We start from the raw sequence: 15618 nt of genomic DNA, 5'->3' as shown, positions 1-15618 counted from the left end.
TAAATTAAACTACAAGTAAAAAGATACCACATAACTACTAGAATAGCTTTAGTCAAAAAGGCAGACAATAACAAGTATCATCAAGGAAATGAATAAATTGGAGCCCTCGTTAGTTGCACCTAGACAGTTTCTTTTAAAATTAGGCATAAACTTATACTTCAGCATTTCCACTTCTGGGAATCTGTCCAAATGAAATGTGTGTCCAACATAAAGACTTATTCTTTTTTTTTTTTTTTTAATGTTTTTGTTTTGTTTTTTATTTTGTTTGTTTTTCTGAGAGAGAATCTCTGTGCCAGCAGCACAACAAGGGGGCTTGATCTCAAAAACAGTGAGATCATGACCTGAGCTGAAATCAAGAGTCAGATGTTTAACCGACTGAGCCACCTAGGCTCCCTGCCGCATTATTCTTTTTTTTTTTTTTTTTTAATTTTTTTTTTTAACGTTTGTTTTTGAGACAGAGAGAGACAGAGCATGAACGGGGGAGGGACAGAGAGAGAGGGAGACAAAGAATCGGAAGCAGGCTCCAGGCTCTGAGCCATCAGCCCAGAGCCCGACGCGGGGCTCGAACTCACGGACCGTGAGATCGTGACCTGAGCTGAAGTCGGAGGCTTAACCGACCGAGCCACCCAGGCGCCCCCCTGCCGCATTATTCTTAATACCAGAAAATTGGAACCAACCCCAAAGTCCATCAACTGGTGAAAAGATAAATAAAATGTGGTGTACCTAGAACAATGGAATACTGTTCAGCACTAAAAAGAAAACACTGATGCTACAACATGGAAGAATCTCAAAAATCTCATAAGTGAAGAAGCCAGACTCAGAAGACCATATATTTTATGATAACATTTATGACACATGTCCAGATGAAGTGAATAGAAAATGGATACCTGGGGCTGGAGGTGGGAATGAAAACTGTAAATGGGCACACACTGTCATTTGGGGATGAAAGTGTTCTGAAATTGGATTTTGATGATGCTTGTGTAACATTACTAAAAGTCATTGAATTATACACTTTAAGATGGGTGAATTTTGTGAACTGTGAATTATACCACAGTAAAGCTGTAAAATGAAAAGTGTGGTCCTAGGCCTAGCAGTGCCAGCACCACTAGATAATTTGTTAGTAATGCAAATTCTTGGCCTCAGGGGAGCAGAAACTCTGGGGGTGGGGCCCAGGGAGCTAAGCTTTAATAGCCTGCAGCACATTCTGATGCAGGATCGTGTTTGAGAACCTTTGTTCTAGAATCAAGGAAGGTCAAATGAGATGATAGTTTGGAGTATGGTGTGTGTACATTCAGACTACCCTGTTCCTGTAACTGCAGGGAAGGTTTGAATTAAGAACTGTTGTAGTAGAGCTAAAGAAAATTACAGGGCAGTGGGAATAAAAATAAACTGGCCTTTCATGTTCTTGCTATGTCCCCACGAGAAGCTTTATGATTGTGATGTTTGTGTACCACATATGTTAGTAAATTCCTGTGTACTTTTAGGCTTGCTGTTACTTAACAAACATAGCATAAACAGGTTCATTTGCCATAACGACAGTGGAAATTTAGATCCTTGAAGGGAATTATTTCTCCTAAATATTTACACAGTATAATACAGCAGAGCCAGAAATGTGCAGTGATCCCAAAAAAGTAAAGATCTGACTATAGATAAAGAAGTAAATGGAGCAGTCAGCTGAACTGAAATTCATTCTCTCCTTCCATCTGTTCAGTGTATCTTTAAAAACCATGATTAGAAAAGTGGTTGATCTGGAGTAGTGGTCTTATTTATTCATGGCCTGTGTGTTCAGGTTTGATTTTTTTTTTCTTTTTCTTTTGTTTCTCCCTGGCATTATCCAGGTGGCCAAAAGAAATTCTGACGGTAGAGGCTGCTCCAGAATTGGGCTTGGTAATCCAACTTGCAGGCTGCTAGCTGGTGAATGTGTAAGATGATGTTCCTAGATAGGGTCTCCCTTAACAGGGATTGGGCAGCGGCGGGGGAGGGGGGGGATGGGTATGAAAATTGATCAATGTGTGTCATTAGTGAAATTCACTGAGATTGTCAATGGTAATATTTAGAAGAGTATTAGGGAATGTAACACAAACCATTGCTGTTACCAAAACTTTATTCTGTGGGTAGAAGGAACTGGGCTACAAGTTGTTGGCAAAGTAGGTCTGTGTCCTTTTAATTATTGTTATTATTTTACTTTTCATTGTCTCATTTCCTTTGCTTCTCCCCTTTTTTGTTATTGTTCTTTCTTAAAACTTTTAATAATTAGTATTGCATTATTGAACACTTACTATTACTGACAAATATTAGAATAGTATATCTTCTAAGTTGGTAATTCCGATTCTGGGTTCTTTGGGTTTTGTTTTGCTTTGTTTTGTTTTTGTTTTTTTAGAGAGAGAGAGAGAGAGCTGGAGAGGGGCAGAGGGAGAGGGAGAGAGAGAATCTTAAGCAGGCTTCTCACCCAACGTGGAGCCTGACGTGGGGGCTCAATCTCACAACCATGAGATCATGACCTGAGCCTAAATCAGAGTCAGACACTTAACTGACTGAGCCACCCAAGCTGCCCCTGACTTCTGTTATTGGGTGGATAATAAAGGAATAAAATATTTTGCAGTAAGTTTCATTCTAAAAAGTCTGTGCTCTAGCAATCTGAACTCATATTTACTAGTGGATAAACTCCCATAGATAAACTAGAAAAGGTGAAAAGATGAGTTAATGAAGCAAACTTTTCCCTTTGTAAGAAAATTCTACACAGTTCTCTGTGCAACTCTCAAATTTATATCTGAATAGCATTATGTTTGAAAAAGAATAAACAAATGCAGATAATTGGTTTATTATATGAGTAAGTACACATTGAGTCAATGAATGATTTTGGAGTTAAATGTAAGAATCAGAAGAAGCATACTTTTTGATGTATGGGGGTAGGGGACTCGGCAGATAGGTTGACATCATGTTCTTTAAATCAACACATTTCAAAATGTTGACCAAAGGACATTTTCACTGTAAAATCAGGTCATTATTATTTTTGTGTCTTATCAGTAGTGAACGTGGAATGTTTCCAGTACTGCTGCAGACGACAGTTTCCTCTGCAGTTAATGCTCCTCTCTTTGGGCCGGATTTTCTTGTCTTGGAGTCAGGAGGCCCTGTCCTTTTGCTTAGTCTGACATCACGTAGGCTCCAGGCCTTGTGGTTGCTCCTGTGGCAGCTTTTTCTTGAGCTCCCTTCGTGGTACCATGCAGTACTTGTGACAACTTCATGTTGATCTCAAACGTAGATGGGGAAAAAGAAATAAAGAAGGGATTTTTAAAAGAGAAAGCAGACAGTGAAGGGAAGGGAGAGAGAGAATAAAAGGGATGCTTACTGTGGAGAGTAGTGGAGAGTAGTGGAGACCAAGCCATTCTTGGTCAGGAGTAGCTTCTACCTCACTTGAGGGACCCAGCCTACAAATGGGAGACTAGGGGCACCTGGGTGGCTTAGTCAGTTGGACGTCTGACTGTGGCTTAGGTCATAATCTCACATTCATAAGTTTGAGCCTGTGTCGGCTCTGAGCTGACAGCTCAGCCTGGAGCCTTCTTCAGATTCTGTATCTCCCTCTCTGTCCCCTTCCCTCACTGGTGCTCTTTGTCTCTCTCAAAAAATAAATAAACATTAAAAAAAGACAAACCAAATGGGAGACAAGCTCTGCATCCTTTTTGTCTTTCAGTTTGTTAATTTGCTTTCCCCTATAATAGCATTTGAAGATACCAGTGATTTTTGGCATCTCTGGCATTGAATGTCCTACTGCCAGTAGTACCAGGGATTTCAACGTAATATTTTGACACAGTGGTCCACTGTAGAGACATAGCATCCTTGTGAACATAGACCTCTGATACTAAATAGCATCAAAACTAACCGTTGGTTTGTTTAGAGCCTGGAAGGATAGGTAGCTGGTGCTCTGAGGAAGCTCAAACTCCAAATTAAAGTTCTGCTCCATAGTTGCTAATTTGGGTCTTCCTTTTTTTTTTTTTTCTCTGTGGCTGCAAAGTGTTCTTTATATCTATGTATGGAGCACTGAAGGAAAGGTAGCCGAGGGAATTCTGTACTGTTGAAATCTTGCTGTGTGGGTAAGGTATGATAGGATGTCCATCTGGGAGTACATACCCACCTTTGGTAGACATTTGAAGTTCTCCCGGGATTATGATGGGTCCTCTGTGTGATTACTGTACCTTTGCCAGGCTTCTTCTCTTTGGAAAATGCTCAGATTTTGAAAGAAGGCTTGGAATTATGTTTTTTTCTTTTCTTTCTCTCTTTTTTAAAACTAGCAATTGAATTGTTTCTAACTAGTCATCCACCAGATGGTGCTAGTGTTACATATCTGAAGGTGAACTTCTTTGGCGCTATTGAAATCTTGAGCTTGTGTGTTTTCTTTTTCTCTTTCACCATATTGTTTTTAGTGGTTTTTGTTTTTTTTTTTTTTTTCCACGCACCCTGCTTTCCTGGCACGCTAGCGTGTCACCTTGCTTCTGGTACGCTGTGGGTAGTGAACTGATTGTTCCTTGGTGATCATGAAGGATAACTTGGGAAGTGGATTCAGAGGCCAAGGACTGAGTAAAACTTAAGGATATATGAAATATGTAATTTCTTGTAAAACTTTTCATCATACATTTGTTTCTTATCTAGCCTGTGTGTATAAATTGAGAACTTGTTCTTTCTGCTCCAGCTTTCTTTTGTTATGGCAATGTCATAAAACTTATTGTTTGAGATCTAGAAGCCACGTGTGGAAGTTATTTGTAACAAATGATATGTTTACCCATATTAAATTCAAAATAACTTTAATAACTGTACAAGAAAGTTTGGTAGAATAAAAGAGAATGTTGGGTGCTATGTGACACCATCTTTTGTGGCAATTAGGAATTGTTATTTTAAACTTAAATTTTAAACTTTTTCTGTTTACAAATATTACATGGCTATTGAAGAAAAATTAAAAAACAAGAATGCAATTAAAGGAGTAACTCATTTAAGCACTTTTAACATCACATAAATCTTTTTTTCTTTTTATGTAAAAATTTAGGTAAATTTGAAAATATTAGATTGGTCTTATAGCCCTTTTTTTTTTTTTTTTTTTTTTTAAGTTTATGTATTTATTTTGAGAGAGAGAGAGCATGAGCTGGGAAGGGGCAAAGAGAGAGGTAGAGAGAATCCCAACTAGGCAGAGCCTGTTGCAGGGTCTCAACCTCACAAACTGCCAGATCATGATCTGAGCCAAAATCGAGTCAGAAGCTCAATTGACTGAACCACCCAAATACCCCTCATGTTTTAGTCTTATAACCATTTTTTTTTTTCACTTAGTTTTTGGCAACTAATTTTTAGTGACAGTATAGCTTTTCATTTAATGAACCCTCTAATGATAGGGGTTTTGGTTTTCAGTTTCTTTCCATTAAAGCTATGCTCTGACAAATAGCACTTGTTCATTTTTTGTGTATTTTTAAATATCTTTTGTATAAATTCTTAAAAATATAATAACTGATTCAGAAAGGATGCATATTTTTTTAACTTCTGATTTATATTTTCAGGATACCATCCAGAAGAGTTCTACAGCTTAAACCTCTTTAACAGTTTATGATTTTGCTTGTTTCCTTACTTCCTTATCATCACCAGGTTACCCTAGTTTTTAAAGTGACTAGACATTGCTCATTTGAAACTCCCTGAAATGACAGTTCATCACTAAATATAGGAACTTAAAATTGCTTTGATATTGTCCTAGAAATAAACTTTGTACTTTAACCATTAAATCCTAGAGTGCCTTGTGTTCACGGGGTTTTGGTTTGGGCCTTGTTTCCTATCCCTAAAGGACAACAGCCGTCCTTTCATACTTTAGAACAGGTTATCTTGTGTGCAGAGCACAGAATCCAGGTCTGTGTTGCCTAACTTTTTTAGTACTGTGTATTACTTGTTGCGGAGCTTAGCTCAAAGCATTTACTCTCTCTCCATATGAATGTTTCTCAGTCTGAAAATTTGGAAGAAGAATTTTTAGATCAATTATTTTTAAAAACTGTAGTGAAATAAGCTGTGCATTTAACCTAGTAGTTAGTGTGTATTATTATTATTTTTTTGTTGGGCAGAAGGAAGATATGAAAACTGTTAGCTAACAGTAAGGTTTGAGGAATTCCAATGTACTTTTGAAAAGAATTAAAAACACATCAGTTTTTGTTAATTTAAGCAATATATCCTGGCTGATTTTGATATCTTCCTAAATAACTGCATTTTCATTTAAGTAGATTACCTTTGAATTAAATTCTCCTGTTAACATGAGGAGGCATGTGATTTAAAATAAGAGAAAACAAAGCTATTTTCATATTTGGGAAATGGGGAGAAGAGAGGAGACATCATGTAACCTTGTAAATGAATGTGAAAACTATTAGCCTAATAACTTAAAAAAACAAATGGCTAGTTCCCCTGTCTCATGAAAGGAATCCCCACCCCCCATCTCAATTTCGTAAAAGAAAATTGCCATTTTCTTATTGTCAGAATGAATAGTCACTCTAAGAAAACTACTTGAGAACTGGGTTTTAAAAGATTCATCAACATACAATCTCTTTTGGCAGAAGATACTTACAAATTCTGTAGTTTAAGCCTAGCTTTAAAAAAAATAAAATTATATTGATAAATGGTCAGATTTATGTAATATTGAATTTTACTTGAGATAACAAAATTTAGCATTTTTAACTTAAAGAGTTTTTATTAAAATTTTAAAAAATGAATTTAAGAGTAAATGCATCTGTGTTGTGGGCATTTCAGTTTTTAGTTTTGAGTGTATGGTTTGTATATTTTTAAATAAAAGAGACCCTAAAATCATGCTGAGTTTGATTAGGTGTTTTTAAAAATGCCTATTTAATTACAGAGCATTATTACAGTAACATATATATCTGGTAAAATGTGAGTCCAGTGTGGTAGCTCCTGAAATGTACTTTCATATTTTTAACACTTGAGATATTTGCCATATATATATATATATATATATATATATATATATATATATATATATTTAGGTATTTACATGTACCAGCAATTTCATTGAAGGAACTTCAGAGCACTGTAATAATATTGAACCCTTAGTTCATTTACAATTCTCTCATTTAAATTCCCCCCAAATAATAAGTTCTGCTCAAAGTCTTGTCTGCTTTATGGCAAAATAAAGAAAGTAATCAAATTGCTAAGATTATGAGTCCAGTTTCTTTACACCTGAGAGAAATTTGTTTTATGGAATATAATATTTATTAAATCAGGAGCTGTCTGAATTTTATGTAAAGTTCCTTTTTGCTTTTTTCAAAATATATTGGAGATAATTGGAGTCCTTTTCCAATAATTTATTGGGAAACTTGGAATACACAGAAAGTGGCTTATAAAATCTAGCATGCTCTCTGAATGTCTATCCTTGAAATCCAAATAGGAGTGAACAGAATGGGGGTGGGGTCATTATAACTTTTGTTCTTCTCAGCTTCTCCTGGAAAAAATCATCACCACTCCCAGCTTGATTTGTTTCATTTAATTCTTGCCACATACACTTCTTAGGTCCTTCAATGTTTTATATTGAAGAAGTCAGTGTTGAGGTTTTTCTGTTCATTTAGATTATTGGAGCATTCTGATCTGTGCTTAGTACTGAACTGTTTATTGGACCCATGCTATGTAATAACTAAAGCATATGAAATTTACTACATTTTGTATTGATTTAATATTAATGTTAATCTAAAATCTTTTGGTGCAGTGTGTCACATCTGTTTTGTATTCCTCTGTTTAAAAGAAGTGGCAGTGTGGTATTTGGAGGAATATTTATTATCTGAGTGTTTTTCTTTGCAACAGTTTCCCTCAGTCTACTGAGAATTATACCTTCCAAGAGACAGTGAATCACCCAGAAAATTCTCAGGTACCAAGTTGCTAAAGGCCACACTTAATTGGAATTTGTATTTACCACTTCAGTCTCCTTTACTTAATAGTGGTAATTTTGGGGCCTTCTTGAAATGATAGAAAATAAATTTGTGGTGAAATTTTAAAAAGTATTCTTTTTCCTTAATAATAGGTCCAGCCTGCACTTCATGGATGCTCTAGGTTTTTTTAGGAAAAACAAAACAAAACAAAACTTTGTTAGACTGCTGATTTGTGTTTGAAACCAGATTTTCCATGACTAGTGACTGAATATTCTTATACTGTGATGGTGCTTCCTAACCTCTTTTGGGGTTGTGGATTTCTTTAAGTAATCAGTGAAAACTATAATCCCTTTTCCTAGAAAAAATGGATAAACACAAATATTTTGTATACAGTTTTTATTAATCCTGTTTTTCCTTGCCTAGAAGACCAAGGGCCCCAGGTAAGGAAGTACCACTATGATGGAACTGAAAAATCCCTTCTAGTATGTTGGTTTTAACATCCTATTATGCCACACTAAGAGTTTTCTTCACTTCAAGCTTTATTTGACATTACATTTTCTCCTTGATCATTACATAGTAGAAGATAAGCAGAATCGTAACTCTTATATTGAAGAAAAAGCACAATTACCTTTTTATTTTAAAGTCCATCTCTGAAATCATAGAACATATTTGACCTTCTCCATGCTTTAGGTTCTATGTTAGACACAGAAAACAAAACCCATTTTACCTTTTGATTGGAAGTGAAGGCATTGAAAGAGAGAAATGTGCTCCTATGGATCCATTATTTAAGAAAATGGTTCTTCTTTAAAAAGATATTATTACATGTATTGTTTAGTACAAAAATATGGGTTTTCATTTTAATGAGGGGTTGTAAAACTATTCAGAAGTTATTTGTGCTTCTTTCTGCTGGTTAAGAGCTCATTCTTGGGTTTCAAGCAGATTAGGGTTCAAATCTTCCTCAGTAGTTTACCTTCCAAACGACCTTGGGCATATTACTTATCTGTTAAAGCAAATTTTGTAATACGCACTCAGTTACCTCCTTTTGTATCCTGATGGTAGTATTGATGAGGAACAGGATAAACAGCCTTGCTTTTCAATCGCAGCGTGTTCATTTTTCCTATTATGAAATTTAGGACAATAGACTTGGTTGCAAAAAAATATAAATCTTCATATTCCCCAAAATAATCTTCTCAAATCTTGGTGGTTTTTAATTGTTGTCAAAGTTCAGTCAAGAGTTCTTGAAACACAAGGGGTAGCAAACTAACTTTTTCACACTTTTCTTTATCAGTGTTCAGCTCTTAAAAGGGGGCAATATGTTAAAAGGTATCCACTAAACTTGTCTCATAATTGAAGTAAATATTGAGGAACAGAGAAGGGAAGAAGTTTCTAATAGTGGATTAAAAATTAAGTGCTAATATGCTTCTGCTTTTGAGTCTTAATGCCTAGATGGCATGGCAGAGAGGTATAGGTCTTGTAAATTCTAAGGGTAGATGATGTTTCTTTGCGTGTTTTGTCATAAAAAAATGCCTCTAATTTTAAAAATGTTGAATGAACTGTAGTGATGTCAACCACCATAAACAGGTCAGCTGCAGAAGAGTGGTGTATGAAGTGTTTGGAGGCAAAGAAGAAAGGAAGAGGATGATGTATGGGATGCTTTGATTAAATAGATGCTGAAATGAAATGGTTTGACCAACTGCCTGAAGTCAAAGGCTTCAAGTTTACTGAAGGATGATTTTAGATTCTCCTGAAAAGATGTGGGATAATATCCCATCTGATCCCCTTCCTGTTCACATTGTGGTTGTTCATTATAATTGAGTAATAATAATGGAAGTGTCTATCGCAGTGGTTTTTGTATATATCCATATATGTACATATCCACACACATGTGTATGTGCTTTCCATGATGCTTTAGAATGGTTAACTCAGTTGGGAGTCATTAAGTATCAGTCAACAGTGGATTATAAAGAGAATTTCAGTGTATTCTGGAAATTTGAAGTTGGCATCAGGGGAGAGTATCCATTGTGTTTTTCTATAATCTATTTGATTACTATGGACAGGAAACAACTGAATGAATTCATTATGTATTTAAACCTGTGTATTTCTGGGGCACCTGGGTTACTCAGTTAAGCATCTAACTCTTGCTTTTTGACTCAGCTCACCATCTCATGGTTTGTGGATTCGAGCCCTGCATTGGGCTCTGCGCTGACAGCTTGGCACCTGCTTTGGAGTCTCTCTTTCCCCTTCTCTCTGCCTTTCCCCTGCTCGCTCACTCTCTCTCTGTCTCTCTCTCTCTCTCAAAAAATAAATAAACCTAAAAAATAATAAACCTCTGTATTTCCTCTGTGCAGAACACAAACATTACTTGATCACTTTATGTTTATGAAAAATTAAATGCTATAGGTACCACTGAAATAAAAAGAGAACAGGTGTTTTGTTTTGTTTTTTTTTCTTATAATACCCAGTCTTACTCATTTATTTTCTTCGACCAGGCAGAAAGTTTGGAAAATTATATTCCCCCTTTTGTTTCTTCTCAGTATCGTCAGTGAAGCAGGGGCATCAATCTACAGTGTCAGCCCTGAAGCTAACAAAGAGATGCCGGGGCTGGACCCTAATTTGAGAAGTGCAGGTAAGAAACTACGAACCATCACAAAAGCATGTGATTGTGATACTTTGGACTTATGTTTTAAGCAAGCAAAATATTTACCCAAAATCATTTAGAAGATATATATGTAAGAATTGGCATGTTAGGAAGAAAGTGGTTGATTAGGATAATTAGAATTATGGAACAGAAGAGGAAGAATACTAGAAATTAGCCCAAAATCCCTTTAGTAAAATTAAATGCTTGAAAGTTAATAATAAAATTAATAAGATACTCTAAGATCTCATATTATTACTATAAAATATTATTTATTATAGCTTTTTATTGGCAAAATTAATATATTAACCTAAATATATTTATATTGCAAATTAAACACGCATAGTTTATTGCTAAATATTTGTCAGATGACCAGTTTCTCTTGTCTTGCTAATGCGGTTTCATTTAATGTTTAAAACAGCCTGCTTTGAGTTTAGTCACATTAAGTTGCTTTGGTTTCTGTTTTGTGGAATAGTTAAAATCTTGTGTGTGAAGAAATTAAGATAGTTTGATATGTCCTGTGAAAATAATTTGTATTATAAGGAAAATGTTAACTCTGGTCAGAACATTTTTCTGTGTAATAGCTGGAAATTTAGACTTTGTTAGAAAGGGACTTTTGAAAAAAATTTTAACTTAAAATTTCATTGGCTATTCTTCAAGTTTCATTGGCTATTCTTGAAATATGTACCTGGAGATACATATTTGAAATTTTTTGCATTAATCTGAGGCTAAAAGCCTACTTACATCCAAAAGAGCTTGTAGTTTCCCTTTGATTGTTTGCTCCATGATACAGTCCCCTGTCTAACATGGTCATCTTCTCAAACTCAGATCCCAGCTCAAAATTTTGATCCTTCTGTGAAACTTCTCCCTGTCACAGCAGTTCAGTGTGGGCTTTGTCTCCTTGCCATGTGCTCGGTCAGAGGAGGAGATATAGTAATCATATTGGGAACTGCTAATACTAATCTTTTTTAAGCACTTAATATATGTGAAACATTGTGGTAAATGCATTACCCGGATTATTTTGTCTTAGTCTCATAATTGCCCTTTGAGACATTTATTATTCCCACTTTACAGATGAGGAAACCAAGGCTTAAAGAGGCCACATAACGAATAAGTGTATATATATGTACTTCTATAATAAAAGGATACTTTTCTTTCTTAAATAATAAAATTCAAAACCTTCCAAGTTGGTGGCACTGAAAGATAATCTTCTAACAGAACGTTTGAGAGAAATATCGTCTGGGGGGTGGCAGTCTCTCAGACCTCCCACTGCTACGGGGGCTGCTGTTTCCTCTTCACCACTGGCCTGTGTGGGTGTGTAATTGTCACAGTGTTGTGGATTACAACATCCCAACAAGACTCTCTGAAAATAGGAGATAATAAAAAGAGGAATCATTCTATGGTCCTACTTACTCAGATTCCAAAGGCTGGCTGTGTCTTCAGTGTGTGATTCACTGCAGGTATGCCTTCCTTCTGTGATTCAGCTTGCTCCCATATGGCAGTGACTATGTTTGATCCATATCAACTCAAAAAATCTACCTAGACATACTGAGTCTTCCAGGAGTGGTCCTGAAGGCAAATACTGAAAGAAGCTCGGAGTCTCCATTCTTGGTTTTCTAGGGCCACCACCTTTTCAATTCCTGATTTCTGACCAGAGGTCCTTCTCTTTCTTAGTGACTGATGCCAGGGATGACTTTATACTTCATTTGAGACCTGTGCTACCTATGGGTGTGGGTTTTACTTTTTAACCGTCTGTAAGTTTACTCTGTCTGAACGTAACAGAACCTTAACATTCATACAGTGTTAAACATAACGTAAGACGACCTTCCGATCACTACATCTTCTGACCTGTTTGTCAGCTTATTGAAAGCAGAGGTTATCCTTATATATGCTTATAGTCTCCCATAATAAGTTCATCATACATGAGAGGCATTTCAATTGGATAGATAGAATAGTAGGTAGGTGATATTAAAATGTTTATTATAGATTTCTGACTTAAAAAAGAAGATTGAGTATACCTGTTATTCCTTTACTCCTTTCTGAACTCCCACCAAAATGACAGTAACATGACAGAAAGAAGGCAGAAACTCAGGACAAGGAGGATGGAGAGGAAAGAACAGCAGCAATCATTTTGAAGCTAGAAAGCAGATGACTGAATAAGAAGTAAGGTAGCCAACTTGAGAGAGTTGAATACTAAGAGAGCATGTAGAAAACAGAGAACTAACCTGAAATGGGCATGGAACCCTTATAGGTTCAGGAAATTCACCAGGTTACCTTTAGAAGTATCTTGTGAGGGCAGTGGGTGGGTCTAAAGTAAGAGGATTGATTGAAAGTTTTGTTTAAAGGGCAATTAGACCAAGTTAAACCCAGCAATTCCACTCCTAGGTGTATACTCAAAGTTGAAAACAAAGACTCAAACAAAATACTTGTACACTGTGCTTATAGCAGCACTATTCACAATAGCCCAAAGCTGGGAACAACCCAAAGTCCATCTGTGGCTGAATGGATAAACAAAATGTGGTATATCCATACAATGGGATATTATTTTTAGCCATAGAAAAGAAGTACTGACATGTGCCACAACATGGATGAACCTTGGAAACATGCTGAGTAGAAGAAGCCAACACGAAACGCCACATATTGTATGGTTGCATTTATATGAAATGTACAAAATAGGCTGAGCTATAAAAGCAGAAAGCTGATTGGTTGTCATCGGGCCCTGAGAAGAGGGGAAAATGAAGAGGGACTGCTTAATGGGTACAGGGTTTTCTTTGGGGGACGTTGAAACTGTTTTGGAACTTGATAGAGGTGGTGGTTTGTACAACAGTGTAAGTATAAAAAATGCCACTGAATTGTACTCATTGGTTAATTCTATGTTACGTAATTTCACTTCAATTAAAAAAAAAAAGACCTTCCATTCCACACAGTTAAGTGATTGTTCTTTCACCTTTGCAGAAGACCGGAGATTTGTTTCTCTGGAGAGGGCTAAACAGAAAGTCTGTATACTGGAGGACACAGGTTATACATGAGAGTTGGGATACCTACTGAAGAAGGGATTAAATAATTACTTACATGCTGATGTAGAGATCTTGGAGAGCACTAAGTCCTCCATGCAGGAGATAGGGGAATTCTGACACCTAGACAAGAGAAAATACCTAAAGAACTGAGATCAGAGGCACAAACAGAAATGGGCCAAATCACCATATAATGAAGCCCACAGCTGATAAACTTCACATTTAGGCAAAGCACTTAGAGGCAGCTTTTTGGTACCCTCTTCCTGATGGACAGTCAAGGGTCACCTGTCATTTAAGGAAACTTACACTGTTAAAGATAGTTGGGGGGGGGGGGGAGGGGACAGTACAGAAGCCACTTAGGTGAAATAAAGACTTTAGAAAAAGAAGAAAAACTTTACATCCTTAGAGAAATGAAAGATATTTCATTCATTTAAACTTTACATAAAATAAAATTCACCCTTTTTAGGTGAATTTTTGAATTTGTCTATGCATTTTGAAAAGCTTAAACTAGTCGGGTAACCACAACCACTGACACCACAATCAAGATAAAGAATATTTTTATCAGGTCAACAGATTTGTCAACTTCTTGTTCAGAAATGTAGTTATTAATTAGGGGATCAAGATCATTAATAAGCTTTATAATGAAAAAATTCTTATTTGGAGTTGTTGAATGAAAAAAGACAGCACTGGGAAATTTTACTTACCTTCCTCTGTTGCTGTCTGATGGCAAGGGGAAATTTAAAATGAGGTGAGTGTTGGACTTTAGAAATAAAAATTTCCACTTTGATATTCTTAGATAACAGAATATGTCATATTTTTAGATAACAGAATAAGGCAAATTTTTTTAAATCTCACTAACCTTGAGATCATGACCTGAACCAAAATCAAGAATTGGATACTCAACCAACCAAGCCACCCAGGCACCCCCAGAATAAGGCAGATTTAGGAGAATACAGTTATTACAGTCTTTTAAGCAGGAAGTTTATTTGCTTTAGAAGCTTTAAGATTCTAGATATTTCATAGAACTGAAGACCAAAACCCATACCTTTTTATCCTTCAGATAGAAGGTATATTATGAAGGAGAGGGAAACAGTGCTTTCAAGGGTGCTACATACAGTGGTGCAGGTTGTACACTGTACATCCTGCCTAACCACATGCCGAAGCTCTGGTTGCTTACCTTTAGCACTCAGTCTGTGCTCCCTGCCCCTCTTTTTGGTGTAACTAACAGAATTTTTTCCTCTAATGCTTAACTTTTGTCTCAGTAGCAGTTGAGTTGTCTCCCTTTACACATCGAGTTACATTTTTCCCATTTAACAAGTTACCATATATTAAAGACTAAATTCCTATGTATCCTTTTTGTCATCTTTTCATTGGTCTGTCTAATGTGCCACAATGCAAGAAGCTCTCAATTACTGTGGCTTATGACATGATTTGCTTTAATCTTCTTTTAATGGCATTTTTCTTAATTTTTTTTAATTTATTTTTGAGAGAGAGCGCGCGCGCGCGTGCACACACACACACACACACACAAACACACACAACAGACGCGCGCGCGGGAAGGGCAGACAGAGAGACAGAGAGACAGAGACAGAGACACACACACAGAATTGGAAGCAGGCTCCAGGCTCCGAGCTGTCAGCACAGAGACTGATGCACGGCTTGAACTCAGAACTAGGAGATCATGACCTGAGCTGAAGTCAGATGCTTAACCAACCGAGCCACCAAGATGCCCCTTAATGGCGCTTTTCTTATGCATTTCTTTTTTTCCATATAAATTTTAGAGCCATTTAATTAATATTTTAAAATCTCTAGAATATAAAGTGAACTTCTTTCTGTTAAATTGGCACTTTTATCTACATTCTGTACACTTAAAAAATTTTTTTTAACATTTGTTTATTATTGAGAGACAGAGAGACACAGAGCGTGAGCAGGGGAGGGGCGGAGAGAGGGGGAGACACAGAAGCAGGCTCCAGGCTCTGAGCTGTCAGACACAGAGCCCGATGTGGGGCTCAAACTCACAAACCGTGAGTCAAAGTTGGATGTTTAACCGACTGAGCCATCCAGGGGCCCCTGTACA

General features: G+C 36.5%; 1 protein-coding gene across 7 annotated transcripts in view; it reads left to right on the top strand.

The window, feature by feature from the left end:
* Positions 1–15618, top strand: part of SRBD1 (S1 RNA binding domain 1) — a 204855-nt gene that overhangs the window by 94226 nt on the left and 95011 nt on the right. For all 7 annotated transcript variants that reach the window (XR_006200646.1, XM_042932179.1, XM_042932178.1 and 4 more), the window contains exon 15: positions 10427–10518. Coding sequence is in view for 6 of the 7 variants with exons in the window: in XM_042932179.1 (XP_042788113.1) it covers positions 10427–10518 (92 nt within the window). In the remaining variant the exon portion in view is untranslated. The remainder of the gene's footprint in view (positions 1–10426; positions 10519–15618) is intronic.

Source organism: Panthera leo, chromosome A3 (genome assembly GCF_018350215.1).
Source record: "Panthera leo isolate Ple1 chromosome A3, P.leo_Ple1_pat1.1, whole genome shotgun sequence".
Taxonomy (NCBI): domain Eukaryota; kingdom Metazoa; phylum Chordata; class Mammalia; order Carnivora; family Felidae; genus Panthera; species Panthera leo.
This window is presented reverse-complemented; position numbering and strand designations above follow the sequence as displayed.